The sequence below is a fragment of the Myripristis murdjan genome, chromosome 21 (assembly GCF_902150065.1).
Source record: "Myripristis murdjan chromosome 21, fMyrMur1.1, whole genome shotgun sequence".
Lineage (NCBI taxonomy): Eukaryota > Metazoa > Chordata > Actinopteri > Holocentriformes > Holocentridae > Myripristis > Myripristis murdjan.
Window position 1 is genome coordinate 29,038,462 of NC_044000.1, and position 22,690 is coordinate 29,061,151.

The window sequence follows — 22,690 nt, forward strand, 5'->3', positions numbered from 1 at the left end:
CGGATTAATCAGTCAGTAGTTCTGCAGAATATTAATCTACTATAATTTTGATGAGTGAATAATGACTATGTAGTCATTTATAAAGTTATATAATCACATGTGTTTGCTGATTCTAGCATTAAGATTCATTAAGATGCTCGGATTGTCTAAGATTGTCATGTCAAAAAGATTAATCAGCAAATTATTTGGCATCTTTTTAGGTTGACATAATAATAAAATCCCAAGTAAAGATGAAACGAGGCACTATCAGACTCTAACCGAAAGGGTATTATTTGTTTTTCCCTAAAAATCTCATTGATTCTTGTTTATTTGTGTTGTTTGCCTCACGAGCGTCACCGTGGAGGTCACAGCTCATCCGCCTTTTGGTTTACATCACTGCTTATTATCGATCTCAAATGCCTCTCCCAACTGTTTATTTATGGTTGTTGCATCTCAAGGACAAAACAAAGACACACGCACACACACACACACACACACACACTCACACAGCTCAGCAGCTATGTATGCTAAACTATGCTACCCTCAAGGAGGCAGGCATCACCTAGCACAACCATATTTCACCATTTCATTTGACTTTGAGCGGCCTGAGTGGCAACCAGCCGCTTTATTTATGTGTATATTTTTGTTGTTGACCTGCAGACACTATGCAACGCCAAATGGATTGCAGAAATCCCTGGGCCCTCGCCCTGCCGGATGCCGGGAGCGGGGGCTTGGGATAAGAGGGGTTCTGTGTTTGTTTAGACACAGTGAGTCCCCGGGGACAGACACCACCGCAGCTGCGAATGTGTTTTTCATGCTCCGAGCCCGGCAGGACGAGCGGAAACAGAGCTGTGGTCTTTTTCATCGGTCTGACGGTCACGGCTGTCATGCCGGCCTAGAGGGGAGCCAAGCACCAGGCAGAGGACTCTCCGCAATTAAAGGAGCACACTAAGACTTCGGGAAATTGTCCTGCTGGTCAGTGCAGATGTGAAATCTGTGGTTTTCAAAGCGGGGTCTTGGGGTCCTCGAAGGGTCTCTGAGGGGGCCTCCTTAGTCTTACAAATCCATGCTGCATGGCAGAGCTTTGTTCAAACCCACAGAACTTTATTTTAATTTCTAAGGGAAAATCCAAGGTTTTGAAAGATACCAAACATGTCCTGTTGAATTATAGGGAAACGTGTTTAAAATGATGCACAAGACATCTAGATATTCTCTTTTTGATGTGAAGATGCAGCCACAAACCAGTGGCACCGCAGGTCTGAACAAAAAATATTTGTCCAACTTTGTAGCTACTGAAGGGGAAATTTAAGGGAATTAAAAAGGTAAATTCCAACATAATGTAATTCACTGTGATGTTTTTATGATACAAAAGAAACATTTGAGTGATTATTTTAACACAAATCAAAGTATGCCTTTATATCAGGGTCTCTAGGGCAAAATCCCCTCAACCTGCAGGTGCAGAACATAAAATAAGTTTCTCTTGTGTAAAATGATGAGCAGCCAAAATCATCCACGTGTCTGCAGTATATCATTGGCTCTGCTGCTCTGTGCTCAAAGCACATGTCGGAGTTATGAATGGCTGTGAGTGAGCCAATCCTTATAAAGAGGTTCAATGTAAAGCCCTCACTTAATGAACAACTAAACAAACACCTCAGTGAAGCAGAAGAAATAGGATTCAGAGATTTCAAATCATAAATCCCATTGTTGAGTCCATTAAAAGCGCTGGAATTACTCTCTCAGCTGGGGAAAATAAAAATGCAAACAGTTTATATCTGATGGTTGATTGTCCACTCTGACTTTTTGACTCCTTATCCTGCATGCTCTTTTTAATGAAGCACAAGCCGTCCACAGTGCTCAATGTAAGAGGGCTAAGCAAAAAAGAAAACAGAGAAATCCAATCATACGATCAGCTGTACATAATATCACGCTTGCACGCGAGCTCTGCGTCTGCCAGCACTGGAAACCTCTCCGTCTTTTGCTGTGGCTTTTGGCTTACTTTGGAGACCGTTCAAGGGCGAGAAAAAAAAACCTGAAACATTGTCTGAGAGCTGTGTTTTTGTAAGTGATCATTTAACTTGTGGCTTGGGGCCCAATTCACAGAAAGAGTATGTTAATTCATAGCTGGGTTTAAAGGAAATATGAACTAATATCTTTAGCAAATGTCTTTCTGGCAGCAGCATCTCAGCTTACAAGAGTATAATTAAATGTGGACTGCATAAGTGCGCTGGCCAAACTTTGCTCTTGCTGTTATGGGAAATCAGGCTCCCAGAAATCCAACGAGACCAAAGAAGTTTTTTTTTTTTTTCAGACAAGTAAAAGCAGACGAGTGTTTCTGGAAATAAGCTACACTCACAATAATGGCATTGATTGACATTGCTGCATGCCAAGTTGCCACCCTGTAAATCATAAAAACATGCCTCAAATGACAGCAGTGTGTGTGGCAGCAAGCAGCTGTAATCCTGCTATAACAATATAATTGGTTCGTCCACATGCACGCAGATTTCAGAGACGCCTCAGTCGTGGGAATCCATCAGCAGAGATTTAGGAGCGGCGAGGAAGGAGATTGATTACAGCATTAGCAAAGACAAAAACAAAGACGTGTCCGTGCTGCTGATGTCTTTGAGTTCATCAATCGACTCCCAGCCAGTTCAATCTGAAATGGATGACTCCTGTTTGTGGAAGCATGACTCATGACGGCTCTAAGCGTGCTGGATTATATCAGAATGATGAGATGTAATGGAGGTTAAAATTAATTTACCCGCCTTTTAATTAGCAGAATAAATCTTTAAAGGCACATTCATAGTTTATACAACATTGCATGTAGCATCACAGTGGTGGAAACAGCAGAAATCAAGGTCTAATGAAGAAAGAGAGGGCAAATTAAATACTAAAAATGTAATTATGGCGCTTTGCCTTGTGATTTTACTCACTGGAAGTTATGTTTCATCAGTGTTTTCACGTTCTTTCCACAACTCTGTCTTTCATTAAGAGCCAAGTTGCCCAAAGGTGCTTGGGGATGTAGTCATACAGAGATAGAGAGCGAAAGCTTTATTATCCTCAAAGGGTGCAAATTTGTTTTATGCAAATCAGTGTAAGGATGTTAAAACAACAAAAGCAAGCAGGGATGCTGCCTTGCTTGTTGCTGTGCTGCTGCAGTGGAGGGGGGGAGGAGAGCAGGAGAGTCAACCCGTGAGCCCTCTGCTGGACAAAAGCAGCATTTCCACCGTGGTGACTGAACCTGCTCCCAGCTGGCAGAAAACATAATAATAACAGTGATAATAATGAAAAAAGACATATCATAGCAATCTCAAAATGAGGTTGACGGTCTGACAGTCAGGTTCAGTGTGTCCTCGCATGCAAACTGTCCAAAATTCAGATGAGTGACGTCAACAATTAGAGCTGGATGATACCTCAGTGTTGTGATCCATCATGTGATGGTGATGATATAGTGATTTTGGGACACTGTGACACACAATTATGCGTTCTAAACTGATAATGGCAAGTTAAATATTATTTAAAATGATTTATTCATTTTAATTATTTCAAATTCTGCCGTTAAACGTTTTAAGGAAGGTTTTCTTTGACAACACACCTTACCATTCAGTACAGAAGGGTGAACATTATTTACTGTAACGTGATTTTAGCATGAGTCATATGATGAGTTGTGATACTGGTTTCGCCAAGTTTTAACTTTAAGAAGCAAAAGTAGGTTAATTTATATATGTAATGACAATACTTTTCCGTATTTTTCATCTACAGTCCTCTAAATGTATTGAGAACGCCAGCAGCCTGTAAATATAGCCACATATTTGTTTACATTGTTTTGTTGCTTTTCATTTTTTCTTAGTCGTCCTACTGCTTTAATTTGCTACTTCACGTTCTGTTTGTACACTTACATTTATTGTCTTTTTCTGTTTCTGTATTCTGACCACTTCTGCTGCTGAAACAACTTCATTAACCTGCGACTGGTAATGACGTTGCATTTTAATTTGATAAAAATCAGGCAACACACAAAGCCAATCACTGCACATAAAATCATATTTATTATGCAAAAGAGGTGGCCCAGAGGACACAGGGTGGTTATTTTCAACATAAGTTGCAGCACAGATGCTATTACTCCTTGGCTAAATACAAGTGAACAATACAAAACTGGATAGCTGTGGAGACAAAAAAAAAAAAAAAAAAAAAAAAAAAAAAAAAGTTTACAAAGCATAGAATATGGTAGCAGATAAAGGAGCACTATAACGTAAAATATAACATGGCACAAATAATAAGAAGTTGGCATACTGTAGTGGTTAGATGTATCGAAGGCACAGTCATATCATCAATTCGATATCAAATCCAATGTAAAGCCGAGGCACTGATGCACCAGACGAGGGGAGATCCTGAGGAGGAAGGTCTCCATCATCACCTGCCCCGTCCGCCCCCATCATCGAGCACAATGAGCAAGTAGGTCAAGGGAAAGGAGGCCATATTGATCTGCCCCTCAGGCACTCTGGGATAGGAAAACAAAGGGGAGCTGTGTTTTCTCAGCGGCCCCTCACACACACACACACACGTGACCGTGTGTGATGGCACACACTCAGCGACTGATTCCTCTACCTGAGGTCAGTCCTGTGTTACGGCCACCGCTCTCCTGAGTCTCACACAGATTTTTTTTTTTTTTTTTTTTTTTTTTTTTTTTTTTACAAGCACAGGCAGATGTGTAGGGCTATTATGTCTGTACATGGCTCAGAGTGTGTGTGTATAATACCAGAAAATTTTACTTGAAAAATATGAGGGCGTTACAGGAAAACAAGCAGGATGAATACTGTCAGCGTCAGGGACAGGCACGATCCGTCACGTTTTTTTTCTGAAAACAGACGCAGACGCCGACTTTGGGAGTCATCGGACATAAAATGACTGAAGATACAATCCGCTTCATTCTTCATTAGTGATCTACGACTCGCTTGGACTCGCTTGGTTTGGATGTTAGTTGTTATTGTTGGTCTTACATTTTAGTATTTCGTACTTCTTTTCCTTTTATATATATACTACTTATAAACTTCTTAAATGGCAATAGAGCCTTTATGGGTAAACACATGCATCACGTGGTACTGCATTCTGTACATATTTGAGGATACAATTATTTGAGCCAAAGCCAGCTGAAAAAAAGAAAAAAGAAAAAAGAAAAAAAAAAGGGAGATGGTGTATCTTTCCTGGAACATATCCAGATACAAACAAACACAGAAAGTACAAGTTATATTCATATATTATGTATAGATACATATACATCCTTTTAAAGGGCTTCAGTCCAAAATGCTATGTATTTATTTTGATTTTTTTTTTTTTTTTTTGTAAATACAGACAGTTTTTATCTGTAGCGATGATATTGAATTGTACGCACAACTGGATCTTAAGATAGCTATTTACGTTCACTAATAATTCACAGTGAGCTTTATTTAAGTGCCAGTGATCATTTTGTCGAAAAAATCCAAATTATGGACTTATGGCTCATTTTGGAATGCAATGCTTACATGAGATTGTTTTCTTTGGAGAAAAAACAAAAGTTTTTTTTTTTTTTTTTTTTTTCTATTTCTTGCATTTTATGCATACAGATCAAAACAGAAACGGGGATGTGAAGATTTCTACTTCCCTCATAAAGACATATTCCTTTGGTAATTTGGGAAATCTCTACCAATCTCTCTCGCTGGCTCTAGCTCCATCCTGGTAAATGCACTTGTGGCTTTATACTTCATTATCAGGCTACTGCTTTTATACAGTACACATTGTACATAACAATATATGAAACAAAGCAATATAAAAAAAATTGCCCAGAGTCACATCACGATAAGCATATAAGTCTCTGGATAAGCGCTGATACAGGCTAATTATGTGTTTTGTCCTTCTCTTGTCCTCCATTTGTCCCTTTCAGGGAAACAATTTTCTGCGTCTTCAGAAGTTGCAACAGTTGGTTTGTGTCTGCTCTGGAAAATACATATTTATATCCCCAAGAGGCTGTACGGCAAACAGTCCGTTGCTTTCAGCAGGAAGTCTTGAGTTCTGCTGAAAAGAAAAGGTGAGTACATAAGGTAAATTTACAAAGTTTCAACTCAGATTTAATTTTGCAAAAAGCGTAAAAGTAGACGTGGTTACCTGCGTCTGCTCGTTGTATTCCAGGTAGCGCTGCATGACCAGCAGGTCCTGAGGGGAGGACATGTCGAGCTGCAGAGGGTGAGACGGGGGGCTGATGCTGGCGCTCTCCTGGATGATGACTGAGGTGCCCACCACAGGCTCACTCCGGCCCACCTGGAAGTAACAGGAAGCTTGAGTAGGGCTCTGGTCCAGAGGGCCATCATTCCCCCTCTGGCAGGATGAGCTAGAGGGAGTGACGCCAGTGCCGTTAGGTAGGGGGAGCGAGTGTTTCTCAAACATGCAGCTGCTGGGAGGAGCCGCCTGGCCATCTGCCAGCCCTCCCTGTTGAGTGTGGTTCACTCCGTTGATACTCCGCGGCCAAATGCCAGCAGGAGGGAATCTTTGGCTTGAGGGGACTTGGCTGTGACATGCTGGTATCGGCTTATGTCCGTTCTGCGTGACGCTAGCAGGAGGCAGCTTCTGCTGCTGGGTGTGTGGCCACTGCTGAATCCTGTGGTTATTGTGCGTTTGAAATGGGGCGTTTCCCTGCAGGCAGGCTGTGGGAAAGGGAATGGGAGCACGTTGTGTGCTAGATTCATTAGGGGAAGAAAAGTCATTGCAAGGAATCAGAGATGGCAAATTGTCCAATACACTGGGAGCTGCGGCGTTTGGCTGTGGAACACAACTCTGAAGCAACTGTCCGTTTGCTGCCCCCGGAGGAGTCTGCATGCCGTTGACAGAAAACTGCTGAAGTTGGTTTGACTGTGTTTGGCCAGGAATCCCCTGCTGGCAGGCCATGTGGTTGACGGATACCTGCCCACGGGACTCAAATGGGACATCATTACCTGAGATAGCAGGGAGACTGAGTTCTGGGAGCTCTATTAAAGGGCTGAAAATGTCCTCAAGCTGCAGCTGCTGAAGGGAGGGGGCGCTGGCGTCAGACTGAAGGACCGGGGGACCATAATGGGAGAGTTTCTGTGTGTTGTTGAATATTTGAGCGGGTTGTGCGAAGGTTTGCCCTGTGCTCACTGGTCCATTGTTTATGGCCTGCTGCTGAGCACAGAGACCATTCACTGGAGCCGGAGTGTGGTCAGTGCTGGGTCTCTGGAACAACTGTGGTTCACACAGTCCTGCAGCTGAGGGCTGGACCGCCTGACCGAAGGACTCGTCTTGATTACTGGTGACTGTTTCCAGGTAGGTGGGCTGGCTGGTATTTAAATTAGCCTCCTTGAACAAAACAGAATCCATGTAGGCAAATATGTCACTGGTGAGGATGCTGTCCAGCTCAGGCATGGTATTCTGTTGATCGTTGTCCTGACTCAGTTTCATGAGAGCGTTTTCCCACTCCATTAGCTCTGCAGGATTGACCTCCAGACCCTGCAGCGCCTCACACAAGCCACCGTCCTGTGCCATCTTTTCCAGGGTGTCAATCATAGCCACCACTGACTGCTCAGCTTCTGCCTTCACTGGGGCGGGGCCATCTGTGCCGTCTATGGGCTGGTCGTCCTGCCACATCTTACTGGGCACGTTGAGCAGGGCCCAGGTGTCTGTGAACACCTGGTCCTCAGGTACCGTGGGCTCCACTGTCTGGGTGTAGACGTTCTTGTCCTGACTCAGGAAGCAGCCCAGCAGAGAACCGGGGTCCACGTCCTCCTTGGCCTTACTGTTGAAGCTGCCGAATTCTGAAAAATGTGATGCGATGTCCAGCGTGGGGCCCGTCTCATAGAGGAGTGCCTCTCCTGTGGTGAAGCCGAAGGGAAGCTGCAGCCTCCTCTGGCGAAGATGGTTCTCGCCCTCGGCATTGCTGAATGAAGCCAAACAGAGCGAACATCAAATCACAATCAGACGGAGCAGAATCTTACTGAGCTCAATAGCAAAGTAATTAAAAGATCAAGCACTCACACTAAAGCTCTCTGACGTGCAATGATGAAGTCCGGTCTTCCATTTTTGTACACCAGTTTGGCATTAGCCTGCACCCACAGCCAGCTGCCTGATTTAGTCAAGAGCCTGAAAACAGTCATACCGCTTTCTCCTGTTTTTATCACTGTAATAAAAAGAAAACAGTAAGACACACATAATCAGAAATTATTAATAGTCTCTTTTGAGAACAGCTCTTACGGGAAACTTGACATTTTTAATAGAAGCCTGTATATATTGTGATAATATCGACCACTGAACCCAGTACTGTGTCATAAACTGAACCTGTGTCTCAAAGTGTCATCCCTACCCATCCTATGATATGATATATATTACCATTTACTGTAAAAAAAAAAATAGAGAAAATGTGGACATACTGCGAACATGGTTGTCGGCGCAGTACATCATGTCAGCTGCATGGATGAACTGGTAGCCGGAGCCTTTCATACACAGCTCAATCTCCGAATAACCCAGAATAACCTTCCCCCTGCAGACAGATCAAAGACAAAAAAGAACAACAAAAAAAAATTATGCTTATGACATAAACATCAGTTAACAAACATCATGAGTTTGAGTTTTCAGCAAGCAAGGCTAAGACCATGATCAAAACTCCAACAGTGACACAAATGAACTCCTGAAAAACATAAGATGTTTGTATTCAAATTGCATGGGGAATTATGCAACCTTGATGTATCCTGAACACCAACAGATGGCGTTTTGAGACATTTTTAAAAATGTTTTATTACATTATTTTTGTCCTCTGTCTTTAACTGTACACCAAGAAACCAGCCACCATTGGTCACGATGATGTAACAGGTTATGTGCTGTAAATTATACCACCATTTATGTGATTTGTGGATTTGCACATGGACACTGACAAGACTATGTGAGGCGGCTGTGGGTGGATCAGTGAATTTCATGAAGATCTGGCAAACACAAACCATCCGTCCAGCCAGCTCGTCCAGGCTTTTGTGAAAGACGTGGACATTCATCTCCTTGGAGACCTCTTTTGTTTTTAAGACAGAAAATGGAAACAATGGCAACCAGACCGCAAAGAACGAGACTGTTTGTGTCTATTTACAGTGTTCACCACGGGTCAGCTCGCACGTGTCACCGTTTTTGTTTGACCCCTTTTTTCATCACCAGTTCTTCAGGATCAGCTGCATCACCTGGTATCGACGCCTGTAGGAGTGAAGTCCAGCTTGTGCTTGGTTTGAAAGATGAGCGTTTTAGTTCTGATCTCCAAAATGGACGGAGGCTGGACAGGCGTGGCGATGGCGAACAGAGCCAGCTGCGGGTGTATTCGTGACCCGTCGCTGCTCATAACGCTCTGTCCATGAAGGTACTTCAGTCGCCCCTGGAATGTCAGGGCCTGGTTGTCGGAAGCAGATTGAGACAATGCAGCATTATCAGCAGACAATCTCTTGTTTCTTTTGATTACTGGATTGTTGGTCTTTCTGTTCTTTTAAACTAAATCCTAACAGTAAAGGTGCCATGTGCAGTATTTTTAAACATCAATACGTCATGGTAAACTTAACTGAGGTATGCCGGTGTAACTACTGTAATCAAATAAGACCATCGTCAAGACAATTGGCAGCCTCTGTCTCATGCCACTGCTATTGTTAGTGCTACCGTTTCTCAAAATTAAGATTTCCCGTTAACATCATTTCCCAACAACGCTTCCAACAACAACAGCAACAGTATTTCCCATAAACCTAATTCTCTCTTGTTCCCCCTCCCCTCTCTGGCACTTCTGGCTTGTGACATGTTGGAAATGATTTTTCCATGAGTCTTTCACTTCTTCCACCACTTGCCTAGCCACAAACTCCGAAAGCTTTAGCTTGGTTTGCTCTGAGTAGAGCAGCACTCTCCTCCTGTTTTGTGCTGAAAAGCAATCCATCTGATTCCCCGTGTCCCAAACCCGACACTGTGGCACACTTTGTGAACTGCAGCGTGGAGGCTGCCAGTCTGCTAAGGGATGGTCTTCCTTTTTTACGGAAATTGTACTAATGTCTCAGAATGAATGTGTTAACAATGTGTTGACATTAAAATTCTCCATGAACTTTAAAATGAATACCAACCAGGAAGCCGGAGGAGTTGTCCAGGAGGCAGCGCAAGCGACACACAAAATTTCTCTCCAGGAAGGAGGAGTTTTCTGGGGGAAGCTGCTCGGGGTCATACTTCACTGTATCACCGTCACACTGCATGACTGAGAACACAGATGCAAAACAGAAAAAAGAAATGAATTCATACAAAAATAAAAACTATCGTACATCAGATACCTTGCACCAAACCATGCAGCAAATCAATATCCAGGTTAACTCACAGAGGCGCAGATTCACAACAAAATGAATGTAAATCAAGCTGCGGTGCAAACAAAGCTTCAGAAAGAGCACCGTGCAAGCAAACAGCTCTTTTCATTACCAACTGCAAGACCCTTGTCCTCTAAAGTATTTATGTACTTATGTATTTTGATAATTCTGTGGCCTGGTCTTCTAGTGTCCATCCCCAATATCCATGTACATAAAACACAAGAACACCAGTCTGGTAGCTGAATGGATAATTTAGTTGGTGCTGCAAAGCCTGAGTGAACTGAGCTATTATGACTGTGATCTTGCCAAAAAAAAAATATTATGTGGGTAAAAACATGATTTACATTAAGACGACAGGTGGTTCATTCTGCTTTGGTCAGTCTGGTGAACCCCTCATCCACACTACTCACCGTTTCCGTCTTGATCGGTGCCCATGGGTTTGGGGTTGAGAGCGAAGTGGAGCTGCTGTCTGAACAAGGCCCTGTCGTCAGTGTGGATGAGCTCATACACACTCTGGTGGATCACATCCGACTGGAAAAGCAAGAAAACTCAGTGAGCTCCCTTTGCCACGTTCCATCAAAGGGTCATTCGTGTAGATCTGGTGCCACAAATGGAAAATGAAGACAAACCGCTACACTCAACTGATAAAAAGGCGAGTTGATGTGCGCCCAAAAGAAAATGAAGCCAGTTTCGATCATGAATTCTTGAAAGAGCATTCCTGTTATTAAACAAACGAACCCTCTAGCTTCATCCATAGAGGCCTTGGCTAGCCAAAGTGCGGTTGCTACTGTAGCCTCCTGGTTGCTTGGTACTGAGAAGTAAGACTCATCACAGCTCATTTTAAAAACAAGAGGTATTATGTGGCTTGTGGTCGATACCTCAGTGGACCAGCCACTGGAACCGCTGAATAAACAGCACTTTTTTTTTTTTTTTTTTTGCATGAAACTGAATCTATATTCTCTGTCAAACTGCATTAAATATATTTCATTGCAGATTCATATTTTATTGAAATTTCATAATACTTATGTTTCCCAACAAATTCAAAGCTTAGGGGAATGAATTCTGCACTGGCTAAGATCCGCCTGGTTTTTGTCAGAGAGTCTGTGAGTTAATGTCAGCTCCAAAATTTGAGTTTAACAACGGTATCTGATCAGTGTTTCACTGATGAGGCAGGAAGGATCCCATGATGATGGTTCAAGTCAGCCATTTTACACTTTCTTCACTTCTCTTCACTTCAGCTCATTGAAAAATCATTGAATTTATGATCTCTGCACATAAACCGATGCCATTTGATGCATATTTGAGGTTGTAGAGGTTGTAGAGGTTGTCTCTGCGTAGCCGTTACACATCTGCTCAAGAGCCTCAAGTGTTTGCAAAGTCTCGACTCTGATTCTTCACTGTAGGTGCCACCATGTTCTTTACATTCATGCTTTACATTACGTTTAACTTAAAAGTGTTAAAACTTCATGTGAGTGCCTCCATTGAAAATCAGTTCCCTAAAACTGGCACTGATCTTCCTGTTGAGCTACAAGGGACCACAAATGTTGCCCACACTCAGCTAAATCATAACAGTCTTACTTAAATTTGCTGAACACTTATGGATTTTTTTGCCCTCTTCAAAAGACAGATTCCTGTTTTGTAGTTGCTTTGTATAGATGCAGTAAACATAGTGAAAGAAAGTATAGATAATGGGGACCGTATGTGCTATGGTACAGTGGATTACAGTATTCACAGTGGACTATCCTTGTGAATAGACAACAATGGACTCTCCGAGTTGTGATTAATACGCTCCTGATATAATTACCACGGGAGAAATGAGTGCAACCGCAAATGTTCTGCAAGACGTTTCCCTCAGCACCTGATTTTTGTTTAGGTAACAGGTGGTGCAGCCGCAGATTCACGTCTTTGATGATAAATGAAAAATTGGACCCGTCCCAGCTTATGCACTGGGCTGTGCTGTTTGCACTGATTAACAACAAATGTTGCTCTTGGCTTCCAGTCCAAGGCGGTTATTTCTCAAAGGAACTAAACCATCCAGAATGTAGTATTCAACAAAAGCCTGTTTCAACCACCTAACGCACGAAACACACTGCCACTCGGTTGCACGGTAATCTAGTTCCTGGATTTAAATGCTCTCATCAATCTAAATGACACATCTTTTTTTTATTATTATTATTATTTTTATGATGCCATAAGACTGCAGTGAAAACAGCTTCAGCCTACAAAAAGATCAATGTATGTTTAAATGCAGAAGCTAAGCTGCCGATGTCTTACCTGATGGAAACCCAGATAGTCTTGGATTGTATGAGAGACATAAAACACCAATCCCTCTGCAGTGATCACCATCACAAACCCATTCAGCACCTGGACAGGGAGCAGATGGTCAGAGATACACACAGTATTCGCACGTACATGGAAGAGCACGAATTGTACTGACAAACATGAGCCAAGCAGACTTTCCCCAATATACTGCAACCAAACACAGACAAACAGATAAACATGTACCCACAACATAATGTGTAATAATCTCACTATAAAACAACAAACGGCTAGTTTAATCTATCTTTGAAATGCTCTCCAATGTTCATTTTGATCGATGCACCGCAGGAGACACATAGTTCACTCCGTATTAATCCTGCAACGTGTTTACAATCTAAGACTCTGCCAACAACTGCTGATTCTCACAGGTCCTTTGTGTTGCACGATGAACACAAAAGGCTTGGCCGTGCGAGAGGAAACCAAAACATGCCAGTCATTTTCAAAGTGTAAAAATGTACCTGACACATGATCGTAAGTAAACACAGCGCGGGGTGCTTGATGAGCTGAGGTTTTGTTAAGCTAAGTCATAAACCTTGGCCAGACCTTGGCAAACTGTTTCACCTGTCATAACTTCCTGCAAGAGCGGATGGCCCTGGATTAGCTCTTGCCACCAGATTAGCGCTCACATAAACATCTGACTCTTCATCTATGCACCTGCAGGTCCCGGGCCACCTAATAATCGCCCTGCTTTACTTTTCCTTCAAAGTAAAGTGGTTATTTTGCTCAGTGATGGTGTTATGTTTAAAGGGGCATTTACACCAACCGTGTTTACGGCAGTTTATTGGAACGCCGGAGTTTTCATTTTAATTTTAGATTTATCTGGTCAGGTGAGGATATGGTGCCAAACCGCGATGCCAGAAAACATGAATCTCTTCTTGAGAATGTCCTGAAGACAAAAGCTGACATCTGATAGCCAGCAGTTACAGTCTGATGCTCACAACCAGCTGTTTGATCACGACTATTTACCTGATATGCAAACCACAGAGGGTGAATACCTGCAAAGAGCACAGGCAAGTCCATCATGCTTAAATGTGCTATACAGAATGCTACAAAAAACATGACAGGTTATAGAACCTGTCCAATTTCCTGATCACGTTTTGCTTCCAAACTTTGGTTCGCCTTTAATTGGTATTAAAATTCAACAAAGTAAAATTTTCCAGCATGGTTCAGACCAAAGAAAACACGCTGAATGCATGACTGCACTCAAAAGCCCCATGTGAACCTGTCAGCCTTGGATTGATTGTCATAACCCCCCTTCAGTTTCCTTCTGTTGGTTTTAAAGGGGGAAAAAAAAACACTAAATGGATTGGAGGGTCCACTTGAGTTGTGGTCTTTGAGACCAGCCGAGGTCTTGTCATGCACTCAGATGGATTTTTACTCAGTCTTGACTCCGTCTTTCACTGAACTAGTATTGTGTTGGTCCAGATCTCTAGGTCTCAGGCTCAGACCCCCTGCATACTCATCCTTCTCTTGGTCTCAGCTTTGAGTCTGATTTTATTTGCTATGGTCTTGGTCTTGACTTGACTGGATTCGCTGTCTCCAAAATGTGGTCTTGAAAACAACACCAGACTACCCACTATACATCAAAAACAGCATTTTAGCATGTTGCAATTTGGCCTGTTTCATGCTGTACTCGAAGGGAAAATGAAGACTCATGGCATGCACACACTACGTTTGAGTGAATGTGAGTGGAAAGTCACTTCACATGGGAAGCAACAGGGATATTACAGCATCACAAAGTATTACAAAGTCAGTGACTGAGACTGAAATGAGTTTTCCCACATTAGCCTCGGCATCCTTCAGCTGTCTTTGGTACCTGAAGCAGGAGGTCCCCTTCAGAAAAGCCAGAGGTATCCATCCCATTCCCGTTGAGCCCATTCCCTCTCGGAAACATGACACTGCTTTTCTTCATGGTCGCTGCAGAGGAGGGAAAAAAGAGGTAGGAAGGGGGCAGGAGAGGTAAAAGAGGGGAGAGTGGAGGCGGGGACACATTAGCACGCAAACCTGAAAGCAATATGTACACAGGTCTGGGATGTTTTTGGACTCGGGCTCCCTCCCCCCAACTCTGAGTTTACGCACTAAACCCCTCGGCCAAGCTGGGTTCATTTTGGGGCGGCGAGAGTGTAAGAGGCTGGATTTTGTCAAAATACCTACCTACTGCCTTGGCACTCCTCCACATCCTCCACAACCATCTTATTTTTTCTTTAAACACACTCATTTTGTCCGTTACTCTGTCCTCTCATGCCTCTTTAACTTTCGCTCTCTCTTTGTCCCTTGAACTGTAAAAAAACAAACAAAAAAACCCTCTCCTTTCATGCTTTCCTCACATAAATCAATCATCCCTGGCTCTCTGCTTCGTCCCTGTTTGTTTTCACGGTGACTTGACCTGTTTGGCCGATATCTGGCGTTCATCTACGCTGACAACTCATCTACATACACACACACACAAGCTTAGCCGCACATCCGACGTCAGTGTTCATGCACGGGTGCACGCGAACACACGTAGACACGCTACTCGGCCGTTTGAATGATTTTCCCCTCTCTTCTCACTCTGCACTAAAACAAATGCCTTCCACTTCTCTCTTAGTCCTTATTGTGCTTTTCCTCCTCGCAGTCACTCTGAGGTGATGCATCGACGATCACGAGAACATTGCACAAAAGCTGTGACCGTGACCTTAACACCCTTTAGTTCTGCTTTCCTGTAAATTTGGTGATCTAGGAACAGAATCTTATTCTGCTGTTTAAACTCCCAACAACGGCAAGCGTAAGCTGTACGCCTGTTATGTGATATAAGAAAGGAGAACACCACCATCATTTAGATTTCCTGCCCATTTTCTACTGTCTGCATCTACTTTCCATTCCCCTATTTTCTTTTTTTTCTTTTTTGTGCAGTACATGCTGTTTGTCATGTTTAGCCATTACTCATCATTTTTAAAATCCAAACTTTACACTGTCCAACCTGGGCAAAGTGCACGCTAACAAAGATCCCCTGAATAACAAGACATGCATGTGACAATAAAGTTTGATAGGCGACATGTTTTTTGCGGGAGTTATTTTCCCGGCAGACACTTTCACTTCATGCTGCGGGTGTCAGGTGAGTGACAGTAAAGTGACTGATACCAGAGATTAAAGTAATGAAACACCGACACAGAGCATTCCTTATTCAGCTGTGCCCGAACGTATTTGAATAAACTTTGACCTGACCGAGTGAAGGCTTCATGTTTACGATGATGGATTGCGTTGCTCTGTGGAAGTTGTTTTTCATGCCGCACAAGAATGAAAGGCAGCAAACGGCTTCTTGTGAAAGAGGAGGATGAGTCTGGATGTGTCTAACCATGCCAACTACGAAGACAAGAGCAGGAAGGATGGAAAGGAGAGGGTAACCTGGATGATTAGTACAAATTTGAAAAAATAATACCCCTTAGTTACACTTTGACATGAGGTAAACCCTGATTCCTCCCTGCCTGAGTGTCTCAGTGAAATTAACTGGCATGCGGACGATGACGTCATTAGAGAAACCACTGTCTATGCTCGGTGTCGCTGCTGCCAACCAAATCAAAATCACCACACTGCAAGCAAACTCTACGCATCATAACTTTTTTTTTTCCCTACCCGCCTCTCCGTGACTTTATGTCGGATATCATTTGCACACATCTGCAGCGTGCAAGAGCCTGTTGGCTGAAGCTGTTTAGTCTGTAAGTGCCGCTCGAAAATGTCCTGCTTTGTGTTGAACACGTTAACCCGCCATGTTTGAGCTTAGTGAAAACAGATGGGGATCGAAGCTTGAAAGACGCCTTTCCTTGAAATATTAATGATGTACATTTCACATTAAGTTTTATTAACTGTGCTGTGTTGGAATGAAACAAAAACAAAAGGCCAGCGGTTTTATTGCGGCTTGCTCACGGAAAACCAACGTGCCATCCTGAAGCACTTAGAAGAAATTACATGATGGCATCACAACATCAGATCAAATCATTTTGCCTGCAATGTACTGGCATAACTGTAAAGAGACTGCTAATACCGTTGACAATCACTAATTTTCTGACATACTATTGGCATAACAGGTAATAATAAAACATGTTTTCATTGTATCTAATCAAATTCAGCAGCATTAAGCAACACAGAATTATATGATGAAAAATAATATGTCCTATTGGGCATTAGTTCTGTTCCAAAAAATAAAAACGTCACACCATTTTTGGTTAAAATTTTCGAAGAAATGCTCAAATAAGATATTAGACTGTTAGACAGTTTTGCTTTTGCAACAGTTACGTCATGAAAATCAGGCCAGTCTTGGGTTGGAGACTGTGACTGTGCAGTTCGAAGAAATGAATGACTCTCTTACTTGGGAAAAAATGTCACAAGACATCAGCCCCGAGTCTTATCATTTGCATTTTGCATTTCGCATTTCTCAGAAGGATCTTTATTCATTACTCAGCCTCTGAAACTGTCTCACTTCCTTGGCTGAGAACGTGGCTTTACTTGTATCTGCCTTAGGATAAAAAGAACAGGTCCCCTCTCTGATATGTGGGATGATATCTACTAAGTGGACTCTGTTAAGGTAATTAGGGCACTTTCAAACCCTTTTTATTCATGGGGCATGTTACTTTTACTTTTAGTTTTGTTTATGGTTCAACATGTTCATGTCCTCTGTACTCAGTCAGACCTCAGAAATCTAAAAAAGGGTTCAGTAAAGGAAAAAAAAAAAACTCCTCTAGATTACTTTCCCAGTTGCACAAAGTAACTCCAGCTTGTCAAGCAGGACGTTTAGGGCTTATCTGCTGCGACTCCCTCTTCAAACAGTCATCCCCCTTCATTTGTGGTGTTTCTAAGGCCCTGAAATGAGGGATTTTGCAAAATCAGAGTGACAGGACGCCACTAGTCTTTACCTGAGCCACTCAGTGTCAAAGCCTGCCAACCCGAGAACAAAGCCTGTTTAGACAACCAGATCCAGTCAAACGATTGCAAAAGAGTACCTTTGGCAAAGTGTCTGCTGTATAAAGGAAAGCTTTTATTTTTTTCCCCCATCGGGGAGGCAGTTGAGATCCTGGTACTTATGTTGTTAATGGAACAGCAAACCTCCAGTACAGGCAGGGAGTGCATAACTTTGTTATTGCTACGCAATGTTTGGCGTTTCTAGAGATTCAAAGGCCGTCTGTGCCAGGCACGAAAACTGGCGTTCAGCTCCAGTGTTTGTTTTGGCTTTGCCAGAACTTTGGCCTCTTTTGCAATGCGAATGGAGCACCCTCCTGGCAGAGTCAAAGATTTTTGGTCCCCTCACAGCAAGACAGCTGAAAACACCTTGTTAAGCATTGTTCTCTGGGCAGCCCACCATGCCATGATGTGGTTAGATTGTCCATCCAATTTGGAAGAGTTATGCTTTTGTTGTAGCAGATGAAAACACAGCACCCCTAATTTTGCTTTGTTTATGGGTTGTTGTTTTTTTCTGTTTATAATTTTAACTTTGTTTATGGTTGAACATGTTCACAGAAGCTGCATGTCTTACATGTACTCAGTCAGAAATCTAAAAAAAGGTTCACTAAAGAAAAAAAACAGCAGAGAAAAAAATGATGTCTCCTACCCTAGGGCACAAGATTTCATCACTCTGGTTATTTCTATCCCCACTAGGTGGCTCTACATAGATGGTAATGCCTCCAAGTGCAACCTGCAGCCATGTGATACACACACACACACGCACACACATTCTCACACAGCCCACCTGAGCCCACCCAATCTCTCCACAAGTTCAAAGCGAGTAAATCCCTGCAGAAGAATGGGACTTTTGTTCCCCCTCATGTCTGAGTGATGGTGCATCATCAGTTGAAAAGCAGGCTCTGACCTGCAGAGCAGCTTCAGACAACACCGAGAGAACGAGCGAGCGAGCGAGAGAGAGAGAGAGAGAGAGAGAGAGAGAGAGAGAGAGAGAGAGAGAGAGAGAGAGAGAAGTTGGCATTGTTGAGTTCTGACATCAGTCTTGTCTTGTTGTGTGTTTGGGATCCACAAATAATCATAAAATGTAATACTATTATAATATGTAATAATATGATATGAGAGGATCATCCTTTAGCTTTGCACAATTACTGGGAGTGACTCAGTCCCTTCTGTCTTCTCTTCCCAAGCGTTCTTCCATTCTTTTCCTCCTGATGAGGTTTTCATTGGACTTTTTCCTTGTTCTCGCTAATACTGCGGGGGAGGGGGTGTCTTTTCCATTTATTGTTTCATAATGTGGGCGTTGTGAAGCCCTTTGAGACTGTAAATCTGATCATAAGAGCTATAAAAATAATTATAACTTGACTTGATGTGAGTCACTACCTATCTCAGCAGAGCCTTACAGTTTACATATCTGGAATCTTTCTGAAGGAAACAGCAAATTGTACAGAAGACAAAAACACTACGGTTAAGATGTTCAGAATCAGCGTAAATCACAAAGAAGAGTGTCCAAGGCCCTAATTAAGATGCTGTGAATTCAGTGCATTTGCCTGGATGAAGCTGTGGTTTCTATACGGTCACTGGTGGGAAATCTTTCCACACAGGAAGCGATGAATCAAAACTTAAAGGGAACACCCAAAAGTGTCTGCAAAACAACAGCGTGTGACCGCTCCATCCGCAAAGAGCCGGGCTGCTGTCACCTCGCAGGGCTTCTGGGTCATGACGCCCTTCAAACTTTCAAAATTTCAGATAACCACATCTCACCAGCAAAGTGCAAAGCTGTTTGGTGCAGCTTTAAAGGAAGGCAACAACACACAACACAGGCGTCCAGCAAAAAGCCTGTCTCAGATGAGCCTTCCTAGATCTAACTAAGGAAAAAGATGATATAAAACAGCACATAGCAAAATAAAACACAAGGAACCAAAAACAAAGCACACAACATGAAACAGTATACCTTGGACTATCAGTGCATACAAGAAAAAACTCCCAACCTTGTTAGAAACACGGATTCTAACAATGAGATAAGAAAGTGGAGTTTAAGCAGTTTTTAGGAAAGCGGCTACTCCAAGTTTCTCGTCATTACAGCCCAGGACGTTTTGGAATATAAAGGCACGGTTAGGCATCTTTACATCACCTTCCTCTGACTGCCGTAATAAAGGGCTTCACTGCAGCTCACACACTGCTGTGTTACACACCATGGGTTTTCCAACTTTATCATGCTGACTTTGTCTAGGCTGCAAACCCTGATGAGAAATGATCTGGGATCCTGATATTAAAATACATCTTGCTTCATGTATTAAATTGTTTAGATATCATACCGGAACACTGACAAATAGTGGTGAGATTAAAACATAATGTTAAAATAGTCACTCATTAGTGACTTCATTTTGGTGAGGACCCCCTGGAAGCTCCTCAAGGACCCCTGGGGGCCCCTGTACATGACTTTGAACACCACTGTGGTCATCAGGACTGGGAGGTACACTGGACTTGAAGGTATAGACGCAGCTAAAATTAGTGAAACCTTCACTGCAAAAACTCAAAATCTTACCAAGATTATTTGTCTTATTTCAAGTCAAAAATGTCTTATTCCTAGTCAAAATATCTCATTACACTTAAAATAAGACATGATCATCTCAGAAGTAACTTGTTTTTAGACAATTGTCTCTTGTTTCAAGTGATAATTTGCTTGTTTCATTGGCAAAATTTGTTTCTTGTTTCTAGCTAATTTTCACTGATTTCAAGTGAATTTTCACTTTTTCCACTGGCAAATTTTCACTTGTTTCAAGTGAATTTTTACTTGAAACAAGTGAAAATTGTCTAAAAACAAGTTACTTCTGAGGTGATCATGTCTTATTTTAAGTGTAATGAGATATTTTGACTAGAAATAAGACATTTTTGACTTGAAATAAGGCAAATAATCTTGGTAAGATTTTGCGTTTTTGCATTGGAAATGGCATCAGATGAAAGCACAGAAATCCTGCACGGTGGTGTTTTGGCCACCAGCCCTACCAAGGATGTCTGAACATCCCTTTCCCCTGACCCCATAACCCCAGTTTGCCTGCTTGACCAAGAGTGTGTGTGTTGGTATGCAAGTCTGTGACTCAGCGCCCCCCACCACACACAGACACACACACACACACACACACACACACACCTCTGAAAGCTTATAGGAATGTGTCTGACCTCCGGCCAAGTCCAGTCCGGCGGTGTGGCAGAGCCGCGACAGCACGCTAGCAACGCTGCACAGAGCCGCGCAATAGAACGTTTAGTAGTTAACAACGGAAAGAGACGGGAGGAAGGAACACAATGCACAATCCAGCATCGGGAAAGAAAACTAGAGTGAAAACAAACAGAGGGCCGCGAAGGGGCCCACTTACTCACGCGAACATTGAGTGGAGGAAAAAAAAACAAAAAGAAACTGGTAGACTGTCCAGGTTTGAACTTGAATTTGTACGTCGTGTGTGTGCGTGTGTGTGTGTGTGTGTGTGTGTGTGTGTGTGTGTGACTGGCTGACTGTGATTGAGCATCAGTTTCATGTCTCTATGTGTTTGCTTCTAATACGGTTTTAGATTTTGTGTTAGTCGTCTGATGTGTTGCCCTGCGCTTGCTGCACAGTCAAGTAAATGTGCGTGTGTGTGTGTGTGTGTGTGTGTGTGTGTGTATGTCTGCGTGAATGCATGACTATACATGTGTGTACTGCACAGATAATCCAGAATCTTGTGCGAGCACAGCTTGTACGCACGGCTTTGTGTTGCAGGGCGACGCACACACAGACATGTTGACTCTATGTGTTTGTGTGTGTGTGTGTGTGTGTGTGTGTGTGTGTGTGTGTGTGTGCGTGTATGTGTATGTATACACTGGACCATACAGGCCTGGGTCTTTGTGCAAGTGCTGTGTGAGCTCTTGCCAAGGGGTGTGTGTGTGTGTGTGTGTGTGTGTGTGGTTGGGGGGGGGGTGTATCAGGGGCCCCTTCCCCCTGAAGAGCTTGCGTGACTGGGCTGGACTGGACGGACGGGCGGGGAGAGGCCACATCCTGGGATTTTCCTGTAGCGGCTGTTCAGATAAGGGAAGCGCCCTTGTCGGTATTGCTTACAAAAGCCCTAAGGGCCTGTGCAGGAGGAGGGAGAAAGAGAGTGTGTTTTTGTGTGTGTGTGCGCGTGTGCGTGTGTGTTTGTGTGTGTGGATGTGCAGGCTGCCAGATCAGTCCTGCAGCAATGAGAAAACCTGTCTTTTGGCACAACGCCAGTAAGTCAACACAATCAACGCCAGACTCAGCCGCGGAGCACAGAGCAGGCCGGACTGTTTCAGCTGCTCACCAGTTTTTTTTTTTGTTTTTTTTTTTTTTTTCAGCCTAGCGAGATCAGTGTCAACCTATCAAACGATTGCCGGTGAGTGCTAAACATTCCCATCTTAAAATCTGAAGTACTCTTTCACTCCATTTCCAGATAAAGACATTTGTTTTGGTGGCAGTGACTCCATTGACAGAAAATCCAAGAGTGACATGATCGTCCCGCCCACAGTGTTTGATTGACAGGTTATCTCTGGGAAGCAAATTGCGGAGATACTTAACGCCAAAATTGAGATTTAAAAAAAAAAAAAAAAAAACATAAAAGAGAATCTCAAACATTATCTCTTAAAAAAATATGTTGACACTCTGGTGCCGTGAGCCCGTCGCTCTGAGAGGACCGACTCTGCTTTACATCATCAGCTCTGCAGCACTTATTCAAAACTACCATGACAAGCAAAACACTGAACTTCTGTGGCGTCTTATGCTCCACAAAAAAATCACCAAACTACTTCCTGGTGTGTGGATCCGCAGCACCGCCTGATTGATGACTGTTTGACTTTTGCCTTACTGCCTGTTTCACAAAGACACACACAATGACCCTTTTGCACAACAGCCTTAACAATGCATACTGCCTAAAAAAAAAAAAAAAAAAAAAAAAAAGGGGAATGAGCCCTGGACTCAAGGCTTACATTATCTGTGGGGTGAACAACCAACTTGACACTGTGGAAACATAGAATTTAGATAGATAGATAGATAGATAGATAGATAGATATACTTTATTGATCCCAAGCAGGGAAATTCTGGTGTTCCAGCAGCAACAGTAGAACATACA

At 42.9% G+C, this 22,690-nt stretch overlaps 1 protein-coding gene across 3 annotated transcripts in view; it reads right to left on the minus strand.

The window, feature by feature from the left end:
• Nucleotides 1–4,631: 4,631 nt before the first annotated feature.
• The window catches only part of LOC115379991 (aryl hydrocarbon receptor-like), a 39,083-nt gene continuing 21,024 nt past the window's right edge, over nucleotides 4,632–22,690 (minus strand). The window contains exons 3-11 of one of the 3 annotated variants that reach the window (XM_030080997.1): nucleotides 14,458–14,558; nucleotides 12,597–12,686; nucleotides 10,733–10,853; nucleotides 10,092–10,219; nucleotides 9,180–9,382; nucleotides 8,388–8,497; nucleotides 7,996–8,137; nucleotides 6,124–7,897; nucleotides 4,632–6,027 (exon numbers count right to left, since the gene is read on the minus strand). In XM_030080997.1, coding sequence (XP_029936857.1) covers nucleotides 5,914–6,027; nucleotides 6,124–7,897; nucleotides 7,996–8,137; nucleotides 8,388–8,497; nucleotides 9,180–9,382; nucleotides 10,092–10,219; nucleotides 10,733–10,853; nucleotides 12,597–12,686; nucleotides 14,458–14,558 — 2,783 coding nt within the window. In that variant the 3' untranslated portion in view covers nucleotides 4,632–5,913. Of the gene's footprint in view, nucleotides 6,028–6,114; nucleotides 7,898–7,995; nucleotides 8,138–8,387; nucleotides 8,498–9,179; nucleotides 9,383–10,091; nucleotides 10,220–10,732; nucleotides 10,854–12,596; nucleotides 12,687–14,457; nucleotides 14,559–22,690 lie in introns of all 3 variants that reach the window. The other 2 variants (XM_030080996.1, XM_030080995.1) reach the window with 2 other exon arrangements.